The sequence below is a fragment of the Mytilus galloprovincialis genome, chromosome 8 (assembly GCF_965363235.1).
Source record: "Mytilus galloprovincialis chromosome 8, xbMytGall1.hap1.1, whole genome shotgun sequence".
In the NCBI taxonomy this organism is placed as follows: Eukaryota; Metazoa; Mollusca; class Bivalvia; order Mytilida; family Mytilidae; genus Mytilus; species Mytilus galloprovincialis.
The window spans coordinates 34,024,630-34,047,329 of NC_134845.1; the positions used below are offsets into that span (position 1 = coordinate 34,024,630).

General features: G+C 31.1%; 1 protein-coding gene across 3 annotated transcripts in view; it reads right to left on the reverse strand.

Moving 5' to 3' along the window:
• Window positions 1-5,669: 5,669 nt before the first annotated feature.
• Window positions 5,670-22,700, reverse strand: part of LOC143085622 (glutamate receptor 3-like) — a 50,744-nt gene continuing 33,713 nt past the window's right edge. The window contains exons 10-19 of one of the 3 annotated variants that reach the window (XM_076262080.1): window positions 21,782-21,985; window positions 18,259-18,605; window positions 17,561-17,759; window positions 16,815-17,062; window positions 12,535-12,640; window positions 11,488-11,628; window positions 9,089-9,211; window positions 7,745-7,762; window positions 7,062-7,097; window positions 5,670-6,057 (exon numbers count right to left, since the gene is read on the reverse strand). In XM_076262080.1, the coding sequence (XP_076118195.1) occupies window positions 5,980-6,057; window positions 7,062-7,097; window positions 7,745-7,762; window positions 9,089-9,211; window positions 11,488-11,628; window positions 12,535-12,640; window positions 16,815-17,062; window positions 17,561-17,759; window positions 18,259-18,605; window positions 21,782-21,985 (1,500 nt within the window). In that variant the 3' untranslated portion in view covers window positions 5,670-5,979. The remainder of the gene's footprint in view (window positions 6,058-7,061; window positions 7,098-7,744; window positions 7,763-9,088; window positions 9,212-11,487; window positions 11,629-12,534; window positions 12,641-16,814; window positions 17,063-17,560; window positions 17,760-18,258; window positions 18,606-21,781; window positions 21,986-22,700) is intronic. The other 2 variants (XM_076262081.1, XM_076262082.1) reach the window with 2 other exon arrangements.

The following is a 22,700-nucleotide window of genomic DNA, read 5'->3' on the forward strand; positions in this document are numbered from 1 at the left end:
AACAGTTGATGTCGATATTTTTACCATTGATAATAGAACTTGAATCGGCAAAACAAGAATACAAAATACGTTGTATGGGTATGGAATATAAATATTAATCACACAAAATATCCATTATTTTGATTGTATATTTTTTTATTATTATTTAAATTATAAACTTGTATTTTTGCTGTTTTTTTTTTTTCTTCAATGACTTCTCTTTATACTTTTTGAACGCACGAAAATTATAGAATGTTTATTTCATGTTATGGTTGGTTCTTGTAAAAATGAAGAACATTCAATTATACAAAGTAAATCTTGACTATTTTTATCATACCGTGCTGAATTAAAAACCTCGATATGGTTTGCCAAATCAATATAGTTTTTTTTTCTTTCAATTTCACAGAATATGCAACAGAATCCTAATAAAAAGGTACTTAATTAGGACAAGAAATAAATGGAGTTCTATATTAGTACTACTTAATCAAGGATTGTACAAGCCATTAGGAGAAGGAAGATGGAAAGCATACAATTAATGTCACTTTCAGTGAACAAATGCTTTGATAATTTTGTTAAATTCAATCATCTTGTTTTATTTAACGCGTAATCTGATCAAACTTCTATATGCATTCTTCGCTTGTTGCATGACTTTAATCGAAGTAAAATTTTAGTTGCGCATTTTATAAGATTATTGCATTAAATCAATTAAGATATGCCTGCTGGTTTTCCATCAGTCAATAAAATTAACATATATCTCTAAATCTGAATGCGTGATTTCACTTGATTTTGTCATGGTGTCTATATGTTAGGATACAACTACCAGCTACTTAGTCAGCTGCTAACTAGTAAGATTTACCTATATTAAAAAGATACAAAAAAGAAATCATTTGCAGAAAAAATAATGGCGACAATCTTTATATCTTGTTTTTTATAAAAATGATGTAAAACTAGCTCGAGTAAGCATATTTCTAAATATCTGACCACCTTTCATTCGAGAGTGAGGTAATGCATTTCCTTAAGCAGACATGATATATTTAACTTGGTTTTTGTTTGAGCTAAACATCTCACGCTTAATTGGTTATTGTTATGAGCCCTCCTATAGTACACATTAAATACAGAACCCTCTCATGTATTTGAAAAGAATCTAGTCGAACAGGAACGTCTTACCCACCTGGAGTACCTGAAACTTTCCCAGTTATAAGTTCAGAACTAATATATATCCTTGCAAAAGTATACATTTATAACTGTGGTATGTGTATTAATGTTTCAATATTTATTTATTTTGAGTATTGCCATTAGTACTATTATAATAAGTCACATTTGTCGACTTTGTATGGAATTTTGCATAATAATAATGAATAATCTAAAAACAAAGGATTTATATTTTATTGTGCCACACTTTTTCATTAAAATCTTTATATGAGTTTCCTTAACCTTCTTTGTTACATTATTTAAAAACATGTAAGAGAAAAATGAACTATTCCTAGAAGAAATATCTACTTTTGTACCTTTGAATTTACACATGTCAGGCGTACCAAATATTTCAGTCATTCCTATAGTATAAATGAATGGGTGTTTTTATAATGGCCATGTTATATGTCCAAGGTCTGTAATAATGGCGAGGAAGTCTGCCATTATTACTGACCGAAGACATATAACAAGGCCATTAAAAACACCCATTTCTTAATACATTTATTAACCAACTGAACAAAAGTGTATGTGTTGCTGCCAACTTGATATATCCTCTTACTCTTTTAAAGACAGTTTAGTTTGAAAAAAATAAATTGTACTTCACACTCATGATAAAGCTTTAAATATACCAAATATCCAAGATATTAAGTTGAAAGAAGTTATGTTTGAAAAACAGGATGAACAGTGATCCCTTTATATGGTTCTTTAATGTTGGTTGCTGGTTATTAAATTAAATAAAATACAAAAAGGTAATATACTATTTACAACTTAATTTTATTAACTTTATTAAAAACCCTAACTGGGCTTAATACAGACAAACTGAGCATTAATGCAGGGCCATTACAGAAAAAAAAACATGGCCATTGCAGAAAAAACAGGGCCATTACAAAAAATATGTAATATTTAATAAACAGTCATTGATTGCAATAATGTGCTTATTTGGTTAATAAATATTAAGATAAAACTCATCAATGGCATCAACAGTGTTTTCATCGGAAGGTACCAAGACCTTGTTGATAAGTATTCCGTATCAACTTCACAAATAATAAATGATGGTCTTGGTGTACATATTATGTGTACTGATGTTGTTATCATCTTAACAACGTGTTTTATTGTTCTTTCATTAGTCTTTGTTCTATTATTAAATATTACTTTTACTGTTGGATTGTTTTATGTGATATGCATTTAACGTGGCTCGGTACTTATACATTCCGTCAATGTGTTTGTATTGTCTTTCATTTTTTACATGGTGTGTTTTATATATGCGACTTTTTGTATTTCTTTGGTTCTGAAAACGTGACTCTGTACTTCAAAAGATTCCGTCAGTATGATATTGTTCTATTTTATGTCATTATGATATATTTCTATTATGAATTACAAAATACGTTGAACCACACACGTCAAAATCATTCAATCGCGTAGTGGAATTAACTATTTGTGGATTCTAATAAATTCTATATAACTTTTGGACTATTTTAAATCTCGGTCTATTTCTGAAATTTATTCTTACATACTTTTGATTTTTTAACCCTGTATGCTAACATTGCCCATGTGAAATTTTAAAAATGTTTGTATGTACATTGAAATACAAATATATGTGACGCATAAAATTTTCTGACGTCAGACACGCAAATCAATGAATGTGTTTGTAGATAGATGTTTTTGTGTTCTGTTATATTGTTCCCTTTAAAATTGTTACATGATGATGACTGCTGTACCCATATTTTGACTATTTTAATTATTGTGTCCGTTTAGTTCACGCATCATTCATGTCATTGTAAATATAACGGGATTTGATGAGACTGTCATCAAAGTGAGAGAGTTAGCGCTATAAAACCAGGTTTAATTCACCATTTTCTACATTTGAAAATACCTGTACCAAGTCAGGAATAAGACAGTTCATGTCCATTCATTTTTCATGTGTTTGCCATGTGATTATGGACTTTCCGAATTGATTTTCCTATAAGTTCAGTAATGTAATCAGAACAATTACCCAACCACCAAATTTGATGTCGCCTGTAAAATGTATATATGTGTATGCCTTCGACACGAATATAAGTCGTTAATATCTGTATTTGGTAAAGATCCTCTTTTGTTGTTGTTAATGGAAAAGAATGAGCTGTCAAAATAAACGATGCGTAGGTAAATTAGCAAAAAACATTCACATCCGATATCTATATAGCTATGTTTTGTTGAAAATAACATTCTCCAGCTGTTAATAACCTTATATTTTATTGTTTTGTTTTGATGAACTCTTCATATTTAGACAAGTTAGAAATGTTAGCATTATTCCTGGTACTGATTAAAAGCCTTTGAAGTAACAAGGTATATGTTTTTTGGATAAAAGAGTTATGGGTTTTTTTTACAACGCTTTAGTTTGTGTCATACAGAGAGGCTGCAATTTAATATCAAGTCCATATTCCTATATTTCTAAGATTTTTTATTTAATGTGTGTGTTTTTTGTGATAACTGTTTACTTTTGTTTATTTTGCGTTCGATGGCTTAGCTTCATAGTTTGTTTAATCTGTAATTGATTGCAGTCGATCAATTTGGTCAAAAGTTATAGGACTCTTCTTTCACATGTTTATGGTAATCTATATAGCTAGTTAGAATCCAGCCATAATTTTGGAATATAGAACAAAATTGACCACAAATAATAATATAAAGATAATAAGCGGCAAAAGTGAAATGTGTGATGTATAAATACCTGGTCACGTCATCTCTGTGTTTTTGTTAGATGTATTTCTATTTGAATCCTTCTGATGAGTGAAGCCTTTTTTTTTTTTTCAACTGATTGATCTTTTGAGTTCTAATGTTGTACACTTACATCACTTTCCCAGTTGGGGGGGGGGGGGGGTTATTGTTTATTTTTTGTACATTAATTAGGCCGTTAGTTTTCTCGTTTGAATTGTTGAACATCCGCTTTTCGTACCCTTTTGAGGCTGACTATGCGGTATGGACTTTGTTCGTTGTTGAAGGCCGAAAGGTTAATTACTGTGTCATTCGGTCTCTTGTAAAGAGTTGTTTCATTACCACATCTTCTGTTTTATTATCATATGTTGGAAATAAACGGTCAACTCCATATCTAACAAAAGAAAATCAGAGAAACAACAGTACAGGTCAGCAGATTCTACTGCTCATTGGACACGTTGATCACGTTGATCAATCAACACACCAATCGCGAAAATATAAACAGGTCAAACCTCATGTATTTATCTGCACGATATTGCACAACATAAATATATAATTCATATCGATGTTTTATAATCCTCAGTTCTGGAAACTAAACCAACACTCACGTCTATTGAATGTTAATTGTCAATAATGAATGTCATGCTGCTTAGCAGAGCTTCTTTACATCTTTTTAGACATGCAGGTAGTGAGGATTTATGAAAACTTAAATGTCAACACCCAAAATGATTTTTTACTATCTTTTTTTTTGTGATAAATTGCATACGTCTGTGACTATATTATAAAGACGGCTCTTTAAGCGCCATTGTCTCGTAGTTCTAAGAGTGTGATATTGCATCATTCTTAGCATACTGACTTGTCTGCTTAATCCAGTTATCTATTTAATTTTTTGGGCTGTTGTGTTTCTTATGCCGGTTTTCTTTTGTCATGGTGTTAATAAAATTAACGGTATCATTTTCTTGCACCAGATGCGCATTTCGACAATACATGTCTCTTCAGTGATGCTCGTGGCCAAAATATTTGAAATCCAAAGCTTACATAAAAGATGAAGAGCTATAATCCAAAAGGTCCAAAAAGTATAGCCAAATCCGTGAAAGGAATCAGAGCTTTGCAAGAGGGAGATACATTCCTTAATTTATAATAATTTCTATCATTTTGTAACAGCAAATTTTAATAACACAAAAAAAATCCGTATTTTCATGCCAGTACCGAAGTACTGGCTACTGGGCTGGTGATACCCTCGGGGACTAATAGTCCACCAGCAGAGGCATCGACCCAGTGATAGTAATAAAATTAACGGTATCAATTTTCTTGCACCAGATGCGCATTTCGACAATACATGTCTCTTCAGTGATGCTCGTGGCCAAAATATTTGAAATCCAAAGCTTACATAAAAGATGAAGAGCTATAATCCAAAAGGTCCAAAAAGTATAGCCAAATCCGTGAAAGGAATCAGAGCTTTGCAAGAGGGAGATGCATTCCTTAATTTATAATAATTTCTATCATTTTGTAACAGCAAATTTTAATAACACAATAAAAATCCGTATTTTCATGCCAGTACCGAAGTACTGGCTACTGGGCTGGTGATACCCTCGGGGACTAATAGTCCACCAGCAGAGGCATCGACCCAGTGATAGTAATAAAATTAACACATGCTTTCATATTAGGTGATTTCTCAGGTGGTATATCTTCCTCTTTCCGCATAATTTCAACAATTGAATTGATTCACGTCGCCTAAAATGCTCCATCATTTAAAATGAGGGTCTATGTGTTTGTATGGTTTCGACGGCTGTAATAAAAACAAACAGTGGAGTTTTATTCCTGTTTTTTTTTAAACAAAATGTCGAAATCATGAATCAATAGTAATGTTAAGCTGTGCTACGTCAGCAATAAATCATAAATTCCAAATATGTTGATGAACTTAAATCTTCGTGCACATATATAAACATAATTGTTGTGAAGACTCAATATGAACTGTTTTCGGTGTTACATATAGACCACACGTTACATTTAATTCAATAACCATTCAAATTTTAGATTTGATAAACAGATCCAGTCATCATACGGATGAACATCTTTGGCCTTTTATAAGTCCTTTAGGTGCTCGAATGCACCTCTTCAAAGCATTGTGGATCCATTTTCTGTGATTGAGTCGAACATAATAAGGTTTGAAGGCGATGTTGTTGTTGTTTGATACTGAAAAAAATATTGATAACATTTTTGTAATCTGAAGTTTTATGTTCGATAGAAAATAATTTTATCAGAATAATTTTTAGGATCGCTATTATATATTATACATGCGGTCAAAGCCTTAATATTGAAAATATACGATCAATTATCTGTATATTTAGTGTGAACGTACACGTAGCTCTAATCTCTATCTGACATTTCCTCTGACCATGTATACACAAGTACCTTTTAGTCACTGGTTGACTATGTAATAATTAATTCATACAAAAATCTTTTAACAGATGCTGTTTTATACCTGGTATTGGCAAGAACTCAAATATTGTACATAACATAGTTGTCACTCCAAAACCGAGTTTTGAATGTAATGCAATATATTTTAACAGTTTCGAAAATAATTTTGTCAATTTGTTATACAGTTTTTTTTTTTTGGTACCATGGATATCACCGTTATGGTTTTTTTTCAATTTTCAATCAAATGCACCTTAATGTATATGTTCTAATTGTGAGATACCATTAAGTTATGGTTTACATTAATATTGTTTCTTTAAATAATTCATCGTTATAATATACAACAAAATGTTTATGGCAGTTTGGAGAAAAAGAGCAAATCTGTCAGATCATGTAATTCATGTAAACTACGATAAAAACAAATAATAGAAATACAATAAACACACTACCATTGATTTTAAAAGGTACGTCCATATCCTATGCTATATAAACAAAGATAAATAAAAAAAAAAACAGTTTCTAGCACTTTATTCTACATAGCAATACAAAGCCAATTCTTTTTTTTACTGGATATTTAAAGCTTAATTATTGCTTCTTTTTATCTGTTCGTTGTATGCATTTCAAAGTAATAAACATAAAAGCTAAACAATATTAAGGTCGAATGACAACAAATAATTTACGGTATTTACTACGGTATTAACTTTTGGATAAGGGTGTCATGCAAAGGCTTCCATAAATCTATGTTATACAAGAGGAAATTGTTTACACTAGAACACACAAACCGAATTATTCTGTTCTTTAAATACAGTTAGCATACCCTAAAAAGTAAAATTGATTGGCGGTCAAAAATATAAAAAAAAACATCTTTCTGAAAACAGCTTAACGATATCGACGATATTTGTACCTATTTATGTCAGAACTTATAAACGTTTAAAAACACAGATATAGTAATGCAGTGTCTTCAGACATTGATATATACACTAAATGTGTGGCAAAAATATATTTTCTCCAGAATATCTAGTGTTACTTATTGTTCTTAATATTTGATAACAATACAACAAAAAGTGACCCTTTAAGTCATCCTAAACTAAACAGAATTTGCTATGAAACTTAGAAGGGAAACTCAAGCAATTAATTAGTCGCGCAACTAACTCTCACAAATGAGTCGTTATAAGAGTCCGATAAATAACGGAAATACATATTTTGTATTATCTACTTGTATAACATGCAAAAAACGAGATCAGTATTAAGTGTTTGAAAAAGTTTAAATAGTAAGAATTGGAAGAAGAGGGATAACTCAATTTGTTTATCTTTGTAGTTTATATTTGAAAACAGACTCAAAGATGCGTGAACACATGTGTCCTTCGATTCCACGGTGTTTAACCGTACATACATTTTGATAATAGGTTACATGTATAACATTAAGTAAGTTTATCTACGCTACACATACAGTCTATACACTTACCCGACAAAGGCATGGATGCTATTGAATAACATATATTTTGTAATTTTGACGTTTAAATGATACCCTTTTGACAAATAATAAGTAAAACATTATCTAAAAGATACAAATGTGGCACTTAAAAACGAAGAAATTTATTTGAATGTAACACAAAAGTACAGATAAGAACCATTGATGTATGTATGTTTACGTGAAGAATGATTGTACACCGTGAGTATGATTTGGATGTAGCTACTGTTGTCTATCCAATATTTTAGGCGACATTTATTTGATGCGTTGTATAGCGTGAACATTGTACAACTGGTCTATTTAGTGCAGATTTTCTTCTTTATCTGATGAAATCAACATTATGTCGACGGACCAAGTATGCATACTTTGTGATTTAATGGTAAACTTTAACAGTACTAGTGAACTTGTAATCAAATATACTGAGTTTTGTAGCAATATTTAATAGTATGTTAATAAACTCATCATAGATATCAGGATTGAAATGTGTGTATATTGGCGTTTCGTCTACAAACGACTTATCAGTAAAGCTCGAATAAAAAAAATGTTAAAACTATTGTTTCCTTTACAGCTTCTTTCATAATGCTAGCAAAACAAAGACTTGGTTGACTTGATTGCTTTCTTTATATAAATGTTTGTTCAAGCACTGTTATTAAGATAAACATTTGCAAACAATATAAGTAGGCGGAGTTAAACCTGTGTATAGGTAAATTTTATTATTTTAAAATGTCCAATCAAATTTAAATATAGTGTATAATTAAAATCCACTTTTTATGTTGTTTTCAGATGTTAATCTTAATTACAATGTTTGAGCAAACATTGATACAAAACAAAGCAAAACAAACATTTGTCTTGCTAGCATTTTGAAAAATCTGTAAATGAGTTAATGTGTCAATTAAAGCGCAACAAATTATAGTATGCTGGAAATATGTTATAGAAGCAACGTTAAACAGTTATGAAATAGCATTTTGTTTTTTTTTTCTTCGGAATGAATAATCTTAGACATATATCCCTTTGCTGGTCAAAAGTTAGGTCGCGTATCAGACGTGTTTGCAGTGTATTTTGAAAAGTATATAATAATTTATAGCCTAAAGAATACATTTTGACTATTTAGGTTTGTCTCTGATTTTGCAATTAAAATCAATGAAATATGAGTTCAAAACATATAGGTATGTCTACATTCAAACTGTTAATATTGAATACTTTGTCTTGTGCAACATTGTTCTGGATTGGTGTTTAACACAACTAGTGCGTTCAGTAGCCATACACCCGGATGTGTGCAGTATACAAACGATATATAATAATAATGATTAAAACTAATGCATAAAGCATGTGACTTACTCCTTTATTGTCTTTTGCACCATTTATGTTAGGTGGTTTTAATGGTTGCGTTTCATCGTTTTTCCGTTCCATGCTGACATGTCCAATATCCATCATGTCTGTTATTAAATTTGTTTTAATAACCTGAAACACAGAATTTTTCTTTCAAATTTGAAAATATTGTATAGTGACCAATTTATGGCCACAATATCTTAGCAAAGACATCATTGTTTTTAGAAGATAAACACCATTTCTATATTTTATCTAGATTACTAGTTTGCCATTTATAAAAATAAATTTGATATTTACGTGTGTGCAAGCGGATTACATTATTTACATAATACAGCATTACAAAAGTTTTGACGCGTGCCATAAATACCGATGTAGTATGACGTTGGAACATAGTTTGAAAACAAAATTTCATATTAACGATTGTAAAAGTAAATTAACATTCAACATTTGTAATTATTTAATCACAAGACTATTCCTTTAATATTATAATATCTTACCTCCTATAGATTTATAGAGATATGATAGGAAAAGGTAGCACAATACAAAGATTTTATAACTCAAACTCCCATGCTGTAACTTTCTTAATAATACTTGAAAACTTATAAAAGTGGTAGTAATGGATAGCTAACAGATTACTCTTTCAAATTAATGCAATGTTAGTATTATGCAACACTTATGTAACCAATTATAATGTTAACTGTGTCTAAAATATTTATCACTTTCAATTGAACTTCGCTACTGCATATGTATTCCTAAAGGGTTGATTTTATTATATGTTGTTCCTATGGCCATTATCTACAAAAGGGTGTCTCAGATTTCAGATAGAATGTATAGAACAAATTTTACACCTAATTAAACATGATCTTCTTTTATGTGGTTAGGATGTTTACACTAATTAGAAATTTATGAGAGAATTGAATACCATAAGGACAATTTGAGACACGTTTTTGAAGCCCATGATGTGTTGATTAAGATTTAATTAAAATTTTCTGTGTAGTTAAAAAAATGATAGAGCTAAATTCATTCAGGTGAACTGACCGAGATTACATGATAATTGATTACATAATGATTGCATAATAAAAATATTGCAAACATTTAAAAGATTAATCTTTTATCTATCAATATATACCTCTTTTATTATTTTTTTATGCATTCATAAGAAAGTTACAGCATTTTAAAGGTTAGTGATTGGAAAGTAAACAATCTTTGTATTGTGCTACCTTGAATGAATATACGTGGTGACTATGTATATTTGATAAAGGGTGTCCTAAAAATACAAGGTTAGTTACCATATGGGGTTAGTAAGCAGTTACTTTCCTTTCAAAACACAAAAACAACATGGTTTTGAGGAAAATCTGAAAGGATTCAACAGACGACGAAATTGATATTGAAAGGTTGAAATAAGTTCATAAAACATAATTAAAGCTAACAAGTTGTTATTGTTGGCATAACGGGGTTACTTCCCTTTCAAAACAAAAAAAAAGAAATCTAAAAAGAATTCTACAGACAAAGTAATTAATACATGTAATGAACGATTGGAATTAATTCATAAAACAAATTTAAAGCTAAAAAGTTGCTAATATAGTATAAGAAAGGTCATGTCTATGATTAATGTCACAATGATGCCACTTCAATATATATGATGTAAACATCAACAATAAATGCAATTGGTGTATGAATATTGCAAATACACTGCTTTAAACATGTGAAGGAACTTCAGGTATTTCACCAAAAGGACTTTTGATATTTAATAATCGTTTTAGTCTGAAAGGATTTAAAATACTATAGACGATGTTTTATTTATGATTTTTCTGTTATGGTTTCGATTGGATAATCAGCTATTTTTTATCGTTTGTAATCCAAATAGTTATGATTGCCTTTTCATAACATCATTGTCATGAAATTGTTTTGCACGAATATTGTAAAAATAATTGTGTAAAGTTCGAGTTTGCATGTAAGCTACGTCCGCAGGGAAATGTTTTTGACATCCTGTGGTGTATGTCGTTGATTGAATATGTTCGTTGTTGTTCTGAGGTTTGCATGTTGTGTCGTCTATTATGTTATTTGTGTTTGCATTTCTCTGTTATGAATGATCTTGCGTATGTTTTTGTTTCACGTACTTTTGAAATTTTAGCGATTGTTTTAACATTGTCAAAAATGGGAGGTTTGACTAGATTTTTAACCAGATGCAAGCCACCATTTTTGTTTATAGAAATGTCATGTACCGAGGCAAGAATATGGCAGTTGTTATCAAATAGTTTTCAATGTGTGTTGGCGTTTGGTATTTTTGGACTTTGGTGTTCCTGGTTGAAGTGTTTCCCTTGGTTTTAATAAGTAACCCGGATTTGTTATCTCTCAGTCGATTTATGACTTTTGAACACCGGTATACTATTGCTGCCGTTATTTACCTTGCTCTGTTTTCGTTGATTCTTCTTATGGTGAAAGAGAAACTCCAATGCTGAAAAAATCATTGCTATAACCAGACCTCCAATGACTATGTGAAATGTTCCAGCAACATTGCTAAGCGATAAAGATTTTTTTCCCACTGACTAAAAAATAATTTAAATAATTATTTCATAACACTCGTATGATGCATATTGTCGTTCTCATGTTGTTAAGAATAAACAATCAACAGATGCATTCACAGTTGCGTTTGCAACGGAACAACATCTCTTTTTTTTTCATGATACAAAACGTATGAGTAGGTACTTGTAAGACCAAAACAAGCTCCTTTGAAATCAATTTGCTGAAAAATGACAAGTTAAAAGATGAAGCTTCCACCATTATTTAACTAAAAATTTCACATCATGAATATTGTTTACCTGTCAAATGAAAGTTTGGGAAGACCTTAATTGTATTCAATCAATACACGGTAGATATGTTATGGCTATGTGGAAAGTATGATGCAATGTTCAAATTAAAATACATCTATATGTAATTGTACAGTATGCAAATTATACAACGTCAATGTACCCAATGTCAATGTGCCATGACAAACGTTTATAATAATAGAACTGCATACCAAATACCATTGACTTATTAGAAAAAATGGAATTAATACCTTATAAATTTCGTGTGTCTGAAGAGCATTTTGAATTTAATTTTATCAGGAAAACTCAAAGCCGAATATTTGATAACCAATGGTTTAGAAGACCCCAAATAGTTGAAGAGCTTTATAACCATTAAGAACATTATTCACGTACATAGATACTCACACGGATGACGTAAACGTATCGTGCAGATTTGTATAAAATGACGATTTACCCACGACCTCAATTAAAAATAAATAAAAAATAAATGCATTTATATAAAATATCTTCATCGAGACTAACTTGACTTAACTTAAGTTATCCTTTCCTTATATACGTGTTATACGATACGTCGATACGGATACGCCAACAAATATATGAATAATGCAAATGCTCTAATATTGAATAGTTATAACATTAACTTACTGCTGTTGATTGACCACACTGTCCCTTATCGTACCACCATCTCTGTTTTAAATTAATAAGTTCTCCTTTTTCTATAATTTCCAGTAAAGCTAAGTTTAACTTACGGCTGCAATATAAACGCTTTAATATATCAATACAAACAAAAATTCGAGTATTCATATCTATTAAAAAATTTCGTAATGTAAACCTCGAAGAAAGCTTTTTGTCTTTATCTGAAGTACAAATCCGAATTATATTTTCAATGACAAATAAAGGCAACAGTAGTATACCGATGTTCAAACTCATAAATCCATGGACAAAAAACAAAATCGGGGTAACAAACTAAAACTGAGGGAAACGCATTAAATATAAGAGGAGAACAACGACACAACACTACAATGTAACACACACAGAAACGGACCAAGCAACAGACAAAATCCCACGAGAATAACAAATATAACATCAAAACCAAATACATGAATTTGGGATAGACAAGTACCGTGACACGTCTTATCGCAATGTGAATTTACACTCAAAAATAAGAGAAAACAAACGACGCAACGTTAAAATGTAATACATACAGAAACGAACTATAATATAACAATGGCCATATTCCTGACTTGGTACAGGACATTTTTAAAGAAAAAAATGGCGGGTTGAACCTGGTTTTGTGGCATGCCAAACCTCCCCTTTTATAGCCATGTGAAATATAACATTAAGATGACAACTCAACACTACAGGACTACAATATAAATAAATTGGAGAATACAATTGACAAAGAAACACATGAACAACAGCCAACAAAAGGCAACAAGTTGAAAATTTTAATACGCCCGAAGTGCATTTTATACACACAAGATTTACTAGTGATGCCCAGATACAAAAGTTAGAAAGCCGAAACAAGCACAAAGTCGAACAGCATCGAGGACTAAAAGATTAAAAAAGTTGTGCCAAAAACGGCCAGGGTTTTCTGTTAGTTACCAGAACATCCTTATCATTTAGAATAATTTATACTTTTGCAAACAGTAAATTTATAAAATTAATAAACAAAAGCTGTACATGATAGAACTGAAATATTAACTAATTACAGGAAACAACTGAAATACATTACATAACCAGACATTTGCAACACAATATGTAGACACATCCGAATATGTTTAAACCACAACGCCAAGTGACGTCATATTTGAAATTGTAAAAAATGACAAAAAAATTATAACGTCATTTGAATTTGTAAAACAGATCATCAAAAAATGAAAAATGACGTCATTTGAATGAATAAGATAGAACTAAGACTGACCCAAGATTACATTTGAACTAAATACTGATATTGCACTTAATAACAATGCACATTTCAATATTTATTAATAGCAAACTAAGGCAGCAATTAACTATATTATAAAGCTATGTACGGTTTGTTTTGAATTTCACTTGAAACGTAAAATATCGCACTGATTACGTTGAACAAAATGAAATCTAATAAATGAATGCGGTGATTAATATTATTTACCATAACACATAAGTATAATAGAAAAGAAGTCAACACATTTGACAAAATCCGATGAGAATTACAAATATAACATTAAACATTTAAACCAAATACATGAATTTGGGATAGACAAGTACCGTAACACGTGTTATAGTAATGCGAATTCACACTCAGCAAAACAGTCACAATCGGAAATAAGTCACGTTTGGTAATTAAAAGATTAGACGACATAATGACAAACAACAATCTACCATGTGGTAAAAATGTCCTTAGCTAGTTTCTGTTTTAAAAACGTGATAACTTCCAGTTTCCAATGTTAACTACCCATTGTCATCCTTAACATAATTAAAGGCAATCATATTGTGCCTGCAAATATCAATTGAAACGTAACTCTTTTTGCATGTTAACGTACTATTTATAGCAGCGGCGTGCTTCTTACCAAACAATATGATCATAAAATCAGATACGTGAAAAATTTGCTGGAAGCGACCATTCATATGTTGTTTTTTCACAGTCCCAAACTAGTTTCTTGATACAATGTTTCTGTGTATTGATTTACTACCGTCATGTTTTCTCAATCGTCGATCTTTCGATACCAGAATGATCGTCAGGATCTCAAATTTATAGATTCTGCATATTTTTTTTAGAAATTTGTATGAGATTTGAACATCAATTAAACATATTGTCTCTAATTCAAACGAAGTTATTTTTTAAAGGATTTTTAATAGGACTCGATTGTGTTATCAAATACAGTTTATTATATCTACATTTTGCTATTTCACATCTTGAATCACAGACATAAATGTCATGCCATTTGATATAATTGAGTTACAATGAAGATGAATAAATATAAAATTTATCATATATTGCTAAGTCTGATAGACTTTCACCCAGTTTAATTGAATAAAAAGTGCTCAGGTTATTTATTGTAAATTAACTTTTGCAATCGTTGAAACAATTTTGACACCGAATGTCATTCTTACGCAGGCTTTTTCATCTGTGTCCATCTTTTAAGTACAGGAAAAAGATTGCAGAAATAAAGCAACATTTCACATTTAGACCTATGCAGTTTTTCTTTCCAGAATAAAACATTGCTTTAAATGGTATGTTATGTGGTATATTAATCAAGTTTTTTACCACATAACTAAATAATCTGAGATTTGTTGGCTTAAACATATCTATAATACTAAAATTACAAGGTCCAATTTGTCAGCCGTCATCACGTAAAAACGACGAATCAAAGAATACAACTTTATATATAACTAATATAGTACAAAGTGGTAGATTAAAATTTACACCACTCCAGGTCCTTTTGTTTTCCACGTAATTAATAATGCCAATAATTAAGAAGTTCCGGGTCGAGTCCGATACCGATACCAATAGTATATTCACCTGTTATCTATTACCTTATATGCACGTTCCGCATCTGACAATCGCACCACCAAACGGTGTATTTAGGATTATGCTATATACACGGGTCATAATCACAGGGTTGACACTACTAAATTCAATCATTGTCATATTGTTACCTATTGTATTTTAATCAGTAAGACTTTCTAAGATAACAATACGAATACTAAAAATCTGGACTAAAAATAAGGCGTATAGGTATAGTATTCAATTTGTTAGCGGGCATGACGTAAAACAGAGAATCAAAGAATTCAACTTTATTTATAACTAATATAGGACAATGCTGTTGATTAAAAAATACTCCATTCCAGGACCTTTTGTTTTCCAAATAATTAATATTACCAATAATTGATAAGTTCCAGTTCGACGGGTTCAAACAGAAAGATTTGAAAGCAGAGAAAACTGTATCTTATAATCGGCATGACTTTATCAGATGAAAATACTAATACTAAAATAAGGCTTGCGCATAGTTATATACTTTAATTCAGTCACGGACCTGCGATATCACGGGTGTGTTCTAGTTGTTATTTAAAGATCAACACTGATGGAAACAATAAATTAATAGAAACAGATAACATCAAAGTGCTGGACGATTGTGCTTTGAATTTGGTTGATTGTTGTTAAATAGAAAATAGAAAAAAGAAGATGTTGTTTAAATGTTGTTTAAATGCTAAACGACTCTCAATCCAAGTCATAATGTGAAGAAAATAAACCACTATAGCTTCAAAACCGACCAAAAAGGTCAAAAGTAAGTTTTTAATATATATTAATTTGGCGTAAAACCTCTTTTTGTTTTATATTCATAAGTAGAACTCTTACAAACTCGTCTCATTAATACAGTGAGAGAAAAAAATATTTTGCTATGATGAGCATCTCGTCCAGGATTTTCCTTACAAAACTTTTGATATATTTATGAGAAAGAACAATTCAACATGGTACTATCATCATCCCAAAATACTTGACCGACACTATCTATATATGTGTCTGAACTAAGAAAAGGCATAAGTACGTGGCATTGTTTCTTGAATCAATAGATAAGTCGTTTGTACATTAATTTAATGATATCTATGACATTTGTTTTCTGGTTGATAGTTGTCTAATAGTAGAAAACATCAGCCCAAAAAATGAATCCCATTTGACGTATAACTTAAACTAACGTTAATCTTTGCGGACAATGTCCTATATTTGGTTGTTTTTACTAGATTTGTCAATGCATTGTTTAAGTTTTAAAGGATTTGGAGCTTGGCATGTAGTTGAATCGCTTTTGTATTATTGAAGACTGAATTACTATTAGTCTTTTGTTTTCATATTTATTGTGGTTAGGGCTATGTAAAAGATGTCACATAACTTAATTTTTCATATTAAAAATTTAAGAATTTTTTTATTAGATATAGTGTATTACCTTAATTCGCTTCCTTGTTTGGTTGCAATGCCTATGCCATATTGATTGAGATTATGACCAACCTTCATCGTTTTACATGGTTTTTGCTGATTTCGATAATCGTTGCTAGTTGATTCGAGCAGAAATGCATATTCCCCTTTTCCTTCTAATACTTTGTTCCAACCTTCCAGATTGCCGTTTACAAAAGCAGTCTGTGATGTAGCCTCCATAAATTCCCACATCTGTTTATAAACTGAGACATTTGAAGTCTGAAATAAATACGATAAATCATCAAGAAGGTAGATGAATATCAGAAACGATATAAACAAAGTTGTATTATTTGTGTATGGTAAAATGTCAATATTTAACACATAAGACTGATTTGCTGCTCAGACGGTTACAGTCAAAAATTAATATTTATTCTGAAATATTTATTCTGAATGAAAAAACGTCTGATTTATGTATAAAATATCAGTAAAATGTCTTGACCTATTTTTATACTTTATATTTTATGTTAAATGTTATTAGTAATAACATTTTAATCATAAACAATGGAAGATAGGTATTTGAACTTTCAAATTGTTACAATATCAAGTGTTACAAAACATACTTTAGAAGTGGATTTTTACGTTCATACAACGGTGTACTATATATATATACTTAAACACAAAATAAATATCATTATTACTTTTGTTGGTGAATGACGAAAGATTATACGAATATCGTATAGTGTGCATCTTTTTTTTTAATTATTTCGTGAAACATACACTAAAAAACTTTTCTGTAGAACCACCCTTCGAGATACCATACTTTATTTTAGACTGTTTTGCTAAGTCATCTGCAGAGTTAATTGGTATATTGAGTTTTTCAACTGTTAGAAAAGCTGCTAAGTTGGCTGTATATGATGATACTATGATTAATGTGAAAAACCACCAGGCACACTCAGCTATGCGACCAGAAATTGAACTGAAATAGATATATATTTCATAAATGTAATTGATACCTATTGGGCGGAATTAATAATAAGTATCAATTAAATTAATTAGATTTGTTTCTGTTTCTATTTTTTTCTGTTGGTTTCTTTTTTTTTCTTTTGATTTTATTAGTATTTTAAGACTTTGAATAGCACTTTTGATGCGTTTTCTATTTGTGTTAACTACAATACAAATTACAATTTCATGACTTTTGAAAGTCAATGTCCACTCAGAATAATTTGCATACATGGTATGTCAATTGCAGCTTAATGGTCAACAATCATTATTTCAATGGTTTATCATGCGGATAACGGCACTTTTACGCTTTTATACAGACCAAAGTACTATTGCGCTTACAATTTATTTTATAAGTAAGAGTTCCTTCATCCATAATTTGTCTATCTATTAATGGAGTGATTAAGAGATATGATGTCAAAGTGATGATGTTGTGGTGTGTCCTTTTGTTAGAATGGGTTTAACTTTATACCTACCTTGGAAGAAAATCTGAACCTTGCTGAAGTAACGCGCCAAATGATGACCATAAAGAGTTAAGAACACTAAAATCTTCTGATGGGCCAGTGTTTGAATTATTTTGCCATTCATAAGGACTAAAGCGTCCAATTAACACTAACACAAGACTGACACCAGCAAATCCACACATAATACATATCCACATACTGTTCGAAAACGGCTCTTTAAACGATAGAATGTTTGGTTTTTGTTTGTCTGGCCTTTTGATCATAATACTAATTCCGGTATTCATAAATGGCTTTGTAAAATCAACCACGTGTTCCCTTTCTTCAGTGATTGATATGCTACCAAGAGCTATATCCGCTTCCTAAGATGATCAAGAGACAAACATTAAACAACAACATGAGAAACATACTCTCACCTGCTTAACACATATATGTAGATATATGCATAGGTATTCATTGATATTTGTATAGTAATTGTGGTATTGTTTTTGTTGGTAAATGAATGGAAGGATATTATTATTATGTTCAATTTTTTTTTCTGAAAATGTTAGTGGTTTATGTCCCATTTTGTATACTGCATGTAGCGATACATGACACTAAAAATGAGGATGTTTTAGAACATTTAGTCTACTTTGTCATTTGTATTGCACCGACCAACTGACCAGCTGCGTTGGTCAAATATGGCGTTTTCAAGGTAAATTTAAAAGCATTTTAAAATGCTTCACTAAGTTAAGACATTTGTTGTTACTTTTGCTGTTAGGAACTGGGTCCTGCTGAAACATATTCATCCGTCTGTCAATAACATTGGGAATGTAATGCTAAAAATAAACTCATCATAGATACAAGGATCAATTTTGTATTTACGACAGACGCTCGTATCGTCTTCAAAAGACTTATCAGTGACGCTCGAATCCTCAAAAAAACTAAAAAGGCTAAATAAAGTACGAAGTTAAAGAGCATTGTGGAAAACAGTTCCAAAAAGTTTTGCCAAATACAGCTAAGATAATTAAGAAACATATTGTCTCCATAACATTATGCCGTTCAAAATCTGAGGAAACGCACTGGGTTTATTCTGTGAACGTAGTGTATAGCTGATCACATAATGACGCTTTCAACAACAAAATATATAATCTTTAGTACGCCGGAAGATGGTTATCTAGTATACACAGGAGGAAAGAAAACAACTTAAGTTAAAATTCTGTACCTATTCCACAAATTTCAGACTCTTAATATACGGCGCCTTCGGAAATTGATACGTTTGTATACCGAGGACTATATTCTTCCATTATAAGGTATTTGTGACCGAATTTCGTATTGACAAAGCCTGGTATGGACTGTTTTGTTGGATATGTAAACCTTGTATACAAGTAGCAATGGTTGAAACAGAGATTTTTGTATACCCAAATACGTCGATCTTTGACAAAAGTAGAGTGCTGTATGACTTATCACTACTTGGGCGATTTAAGTTGATCCAGTTTTAATACATACCAAACTAGTAACATTTTACATTCATGAGCGTAAAATTTCCAGGCAAGTTCACTCAGATTTTTAATTGTCCAGCATGAAGACGTCAGTTGACTTTGGTAAATGTAGTATCGTCAAATATTAGAACAGTGACATTTCATAGTAGAAATGACAATCGGAAATTTCATCAAGTTTCAAACCCGATATCGACCATCCTCATCCACAAATGGAGTTTAAGTTTCTGCGATAAAACGGCATTGAATTTCATCGATTAAAAATGGCTATTTAAAATGCTCACCAAATGAAATATTTACTAACATTATGACTGCCTCCATGTAATTTTATAAATCTTAATAGTTTTTTTCCGAGGAAAAAACTACAACTTTCGTATACAAATTGATTAACTTTCCCACTAAACCCTCAAAAAAAGATTTACGTTTTTTTTGTAACCATCATGCTATTTAAAATGAAAAGAAGAAAGACAGATGGTGCATGGGCGTACATGTATAATGGCCAGAGGTGTAGGGGAGGGTTGAGATCTAAAAAACATGTTTAACCCCGCCGCGTTTTTTGCACCTGTCCCAAGTCAGGAGCATCTGGCCTTTGTTAGTCTTGTATGATATTTAATTGTAGTTTGTTGTCTATAATTCAGAGTTTAGTATGACGTCCATTATCACTGAACTAGTATAATAGATATTTGTTTAGGGGCCAGCTGTAGGACGCCTCCGGGTGCGGGAGTTTCTCGCTGCATTGAAGACCTATTGGTGACCTTCTGCTGTTGTCTGTTCTATGGTCGGGTTGTTGTCTCTTTGAAACATTCCCCATTTCCATTCTCAATTTTAGGAATGGGATTTTGTCATGTACATGTACATATGCCTCACACTGATGTTAATCGGTTTTGTGCTATATTTGTTTGTCGCGGTATGCACTATTCAGATGAGTAAATATTGGAACAATTTTAATCGTTAGCTATTTAATTGAGAAAAAAAGACAATATTTATATTGTTATTCTTGTTTGCATATAAATATTCATAATCGCATATAATATGTATATTCCATTGATTAAAAAGTTCCTAGTTCATTTGTTATAAAAACAAATTGTTTCAAAATAATTGTCCTTATGATGATTTCAGCACTAAATATATACTGAACTTTAAATTCTAGCTTTGAACTTATAGTTATTGTTTTTTTATTGCTTTCCTTAGTTTGTTTGTACAGTGAAAGAAAAATAGGTCTCATAAGAAAATCTCTTAACCTAGACACAGCAACTAGAACTTCTGGTTGTCTTTATCTAACAAATAAAGTAACAAAGGGATGTTTCGTGCAAGTCCAAATCAGACGTACACGATGTACACAAATGACCGATATGGCGCGATAATGTTGCCGTGTATGTAAAAATCGCGATTGTCGCCCTTGAATTCGTGTCCATTACGTCATATGGAAGGAGGCGCAGAACTGACGTGTGGCTTTCCCACTGATGTTACGTCACTTTTCTTTACAAACTGTGGTTGGTTTAATTAGGGAACAACACTAATGTAGTGTGATCATTTTAACAAACATAATTATAGCAATTTCAGTGGCACTAAAAAAAAAAAATATCGTGTCAATTTGTGAGTATATTCATTTTTTTTTTTTTTTTTTTGTATTTGGAATGAAATCGTTGAAGCAGTTATCAAAGGTACCATGATTATAATTTGGTATCACAGACGCGCGTTTCGTCTACACAAGACTCATCATTGACGCTCATATCAAAATATTTATAGAGCCAAACAAGTATAAAGTTGAAGAGCATTGAGGATCCAAAATTCCAAAAAGGTTGTGACAAATACGGCCGAGGTAAATCTGTGCCTGGGATAAAAAATCCTTAGTTTTTCGAAAAAAAAATCAAAGTTTTGTAAACAGGAAATGTATAAAAGTGACCAATTTATTGATATTTATGTCAACACCGACGGCTTGTTCCTCCAGCAGTTACTAAGACTCATACAAACAGGTTGATATTTTCTGACATCAACCTAATATTATATATAATCAACATATGTTTTTTTTATATAGAAATATCTAATTGTTTACCTACTCCTTCTATAAGTTCAGATATCATACCATCCCAGGATTTAGTTTTCTTATTCCAGGCTCCATATTTGGTATCATTCCGTTTTCGTATTACATAATCTAGTTGTAGCTGTGAACTATTGGCTAGTTTCTTGAACATGTCAATACAGAATCCTTCAAATACTTCCTTCCCATTTTTATCTGTCTTATTTATAACAAACGGCGCCTCCTATTTAAAAAAAAATATAAGCAACATTCATTTGAAATTATAAAGAATCTAAAACTATAGTTTAACTAATCTTACTTATTTGTCTTAAAAGCATTTTTTTTATGAGCAGTTGTTAGTGGCTTTGGACTATCTTTCAGTTAACTGCGAGTACTCTAAGCTCTGTACCTAGTGTCTTTTTGTTTTTGGGATGTATATAAGTTCCCTGCCACGTCCACTTCTATATTTGTCCATCTGATGAGTGCCTTTTTCAAATGATTTTTATAGTGCGTTCTTATGTTGTACTAGTATACCACTGTCCGAGGTTAAGTGAGGGTTGGGATCCCGTTGACATGTTTAACCCCGCCACATTATGTATGTATGTGCCAGTCCCAAGTCAGTAGTCTGTAATTCAGGGGTTGTTGTTTCTTTCTGTGTTACATATTTGTTTTTCGTCTTTATATAGCTGACTATGCGGTATGGGCTTTGCTCATTTTTGATGGCCGTACAGTGACCTATAGTAATGTTGTTAATTTCTGTGTCATTTTGGTCTCTTGTGGAGAGTTATCTCATTAGCATTCATACCATATATATATATTTTTTATATATTATGTATATACTATTCCACTTTACAAGATTACGCATGTTATAGTTTTTCATGTCGCATAATTTGTTTGTCGTATTTAAGCATATAAGAGAATTATAATAAACAAACATGTCATATCCTACATGTGAAACT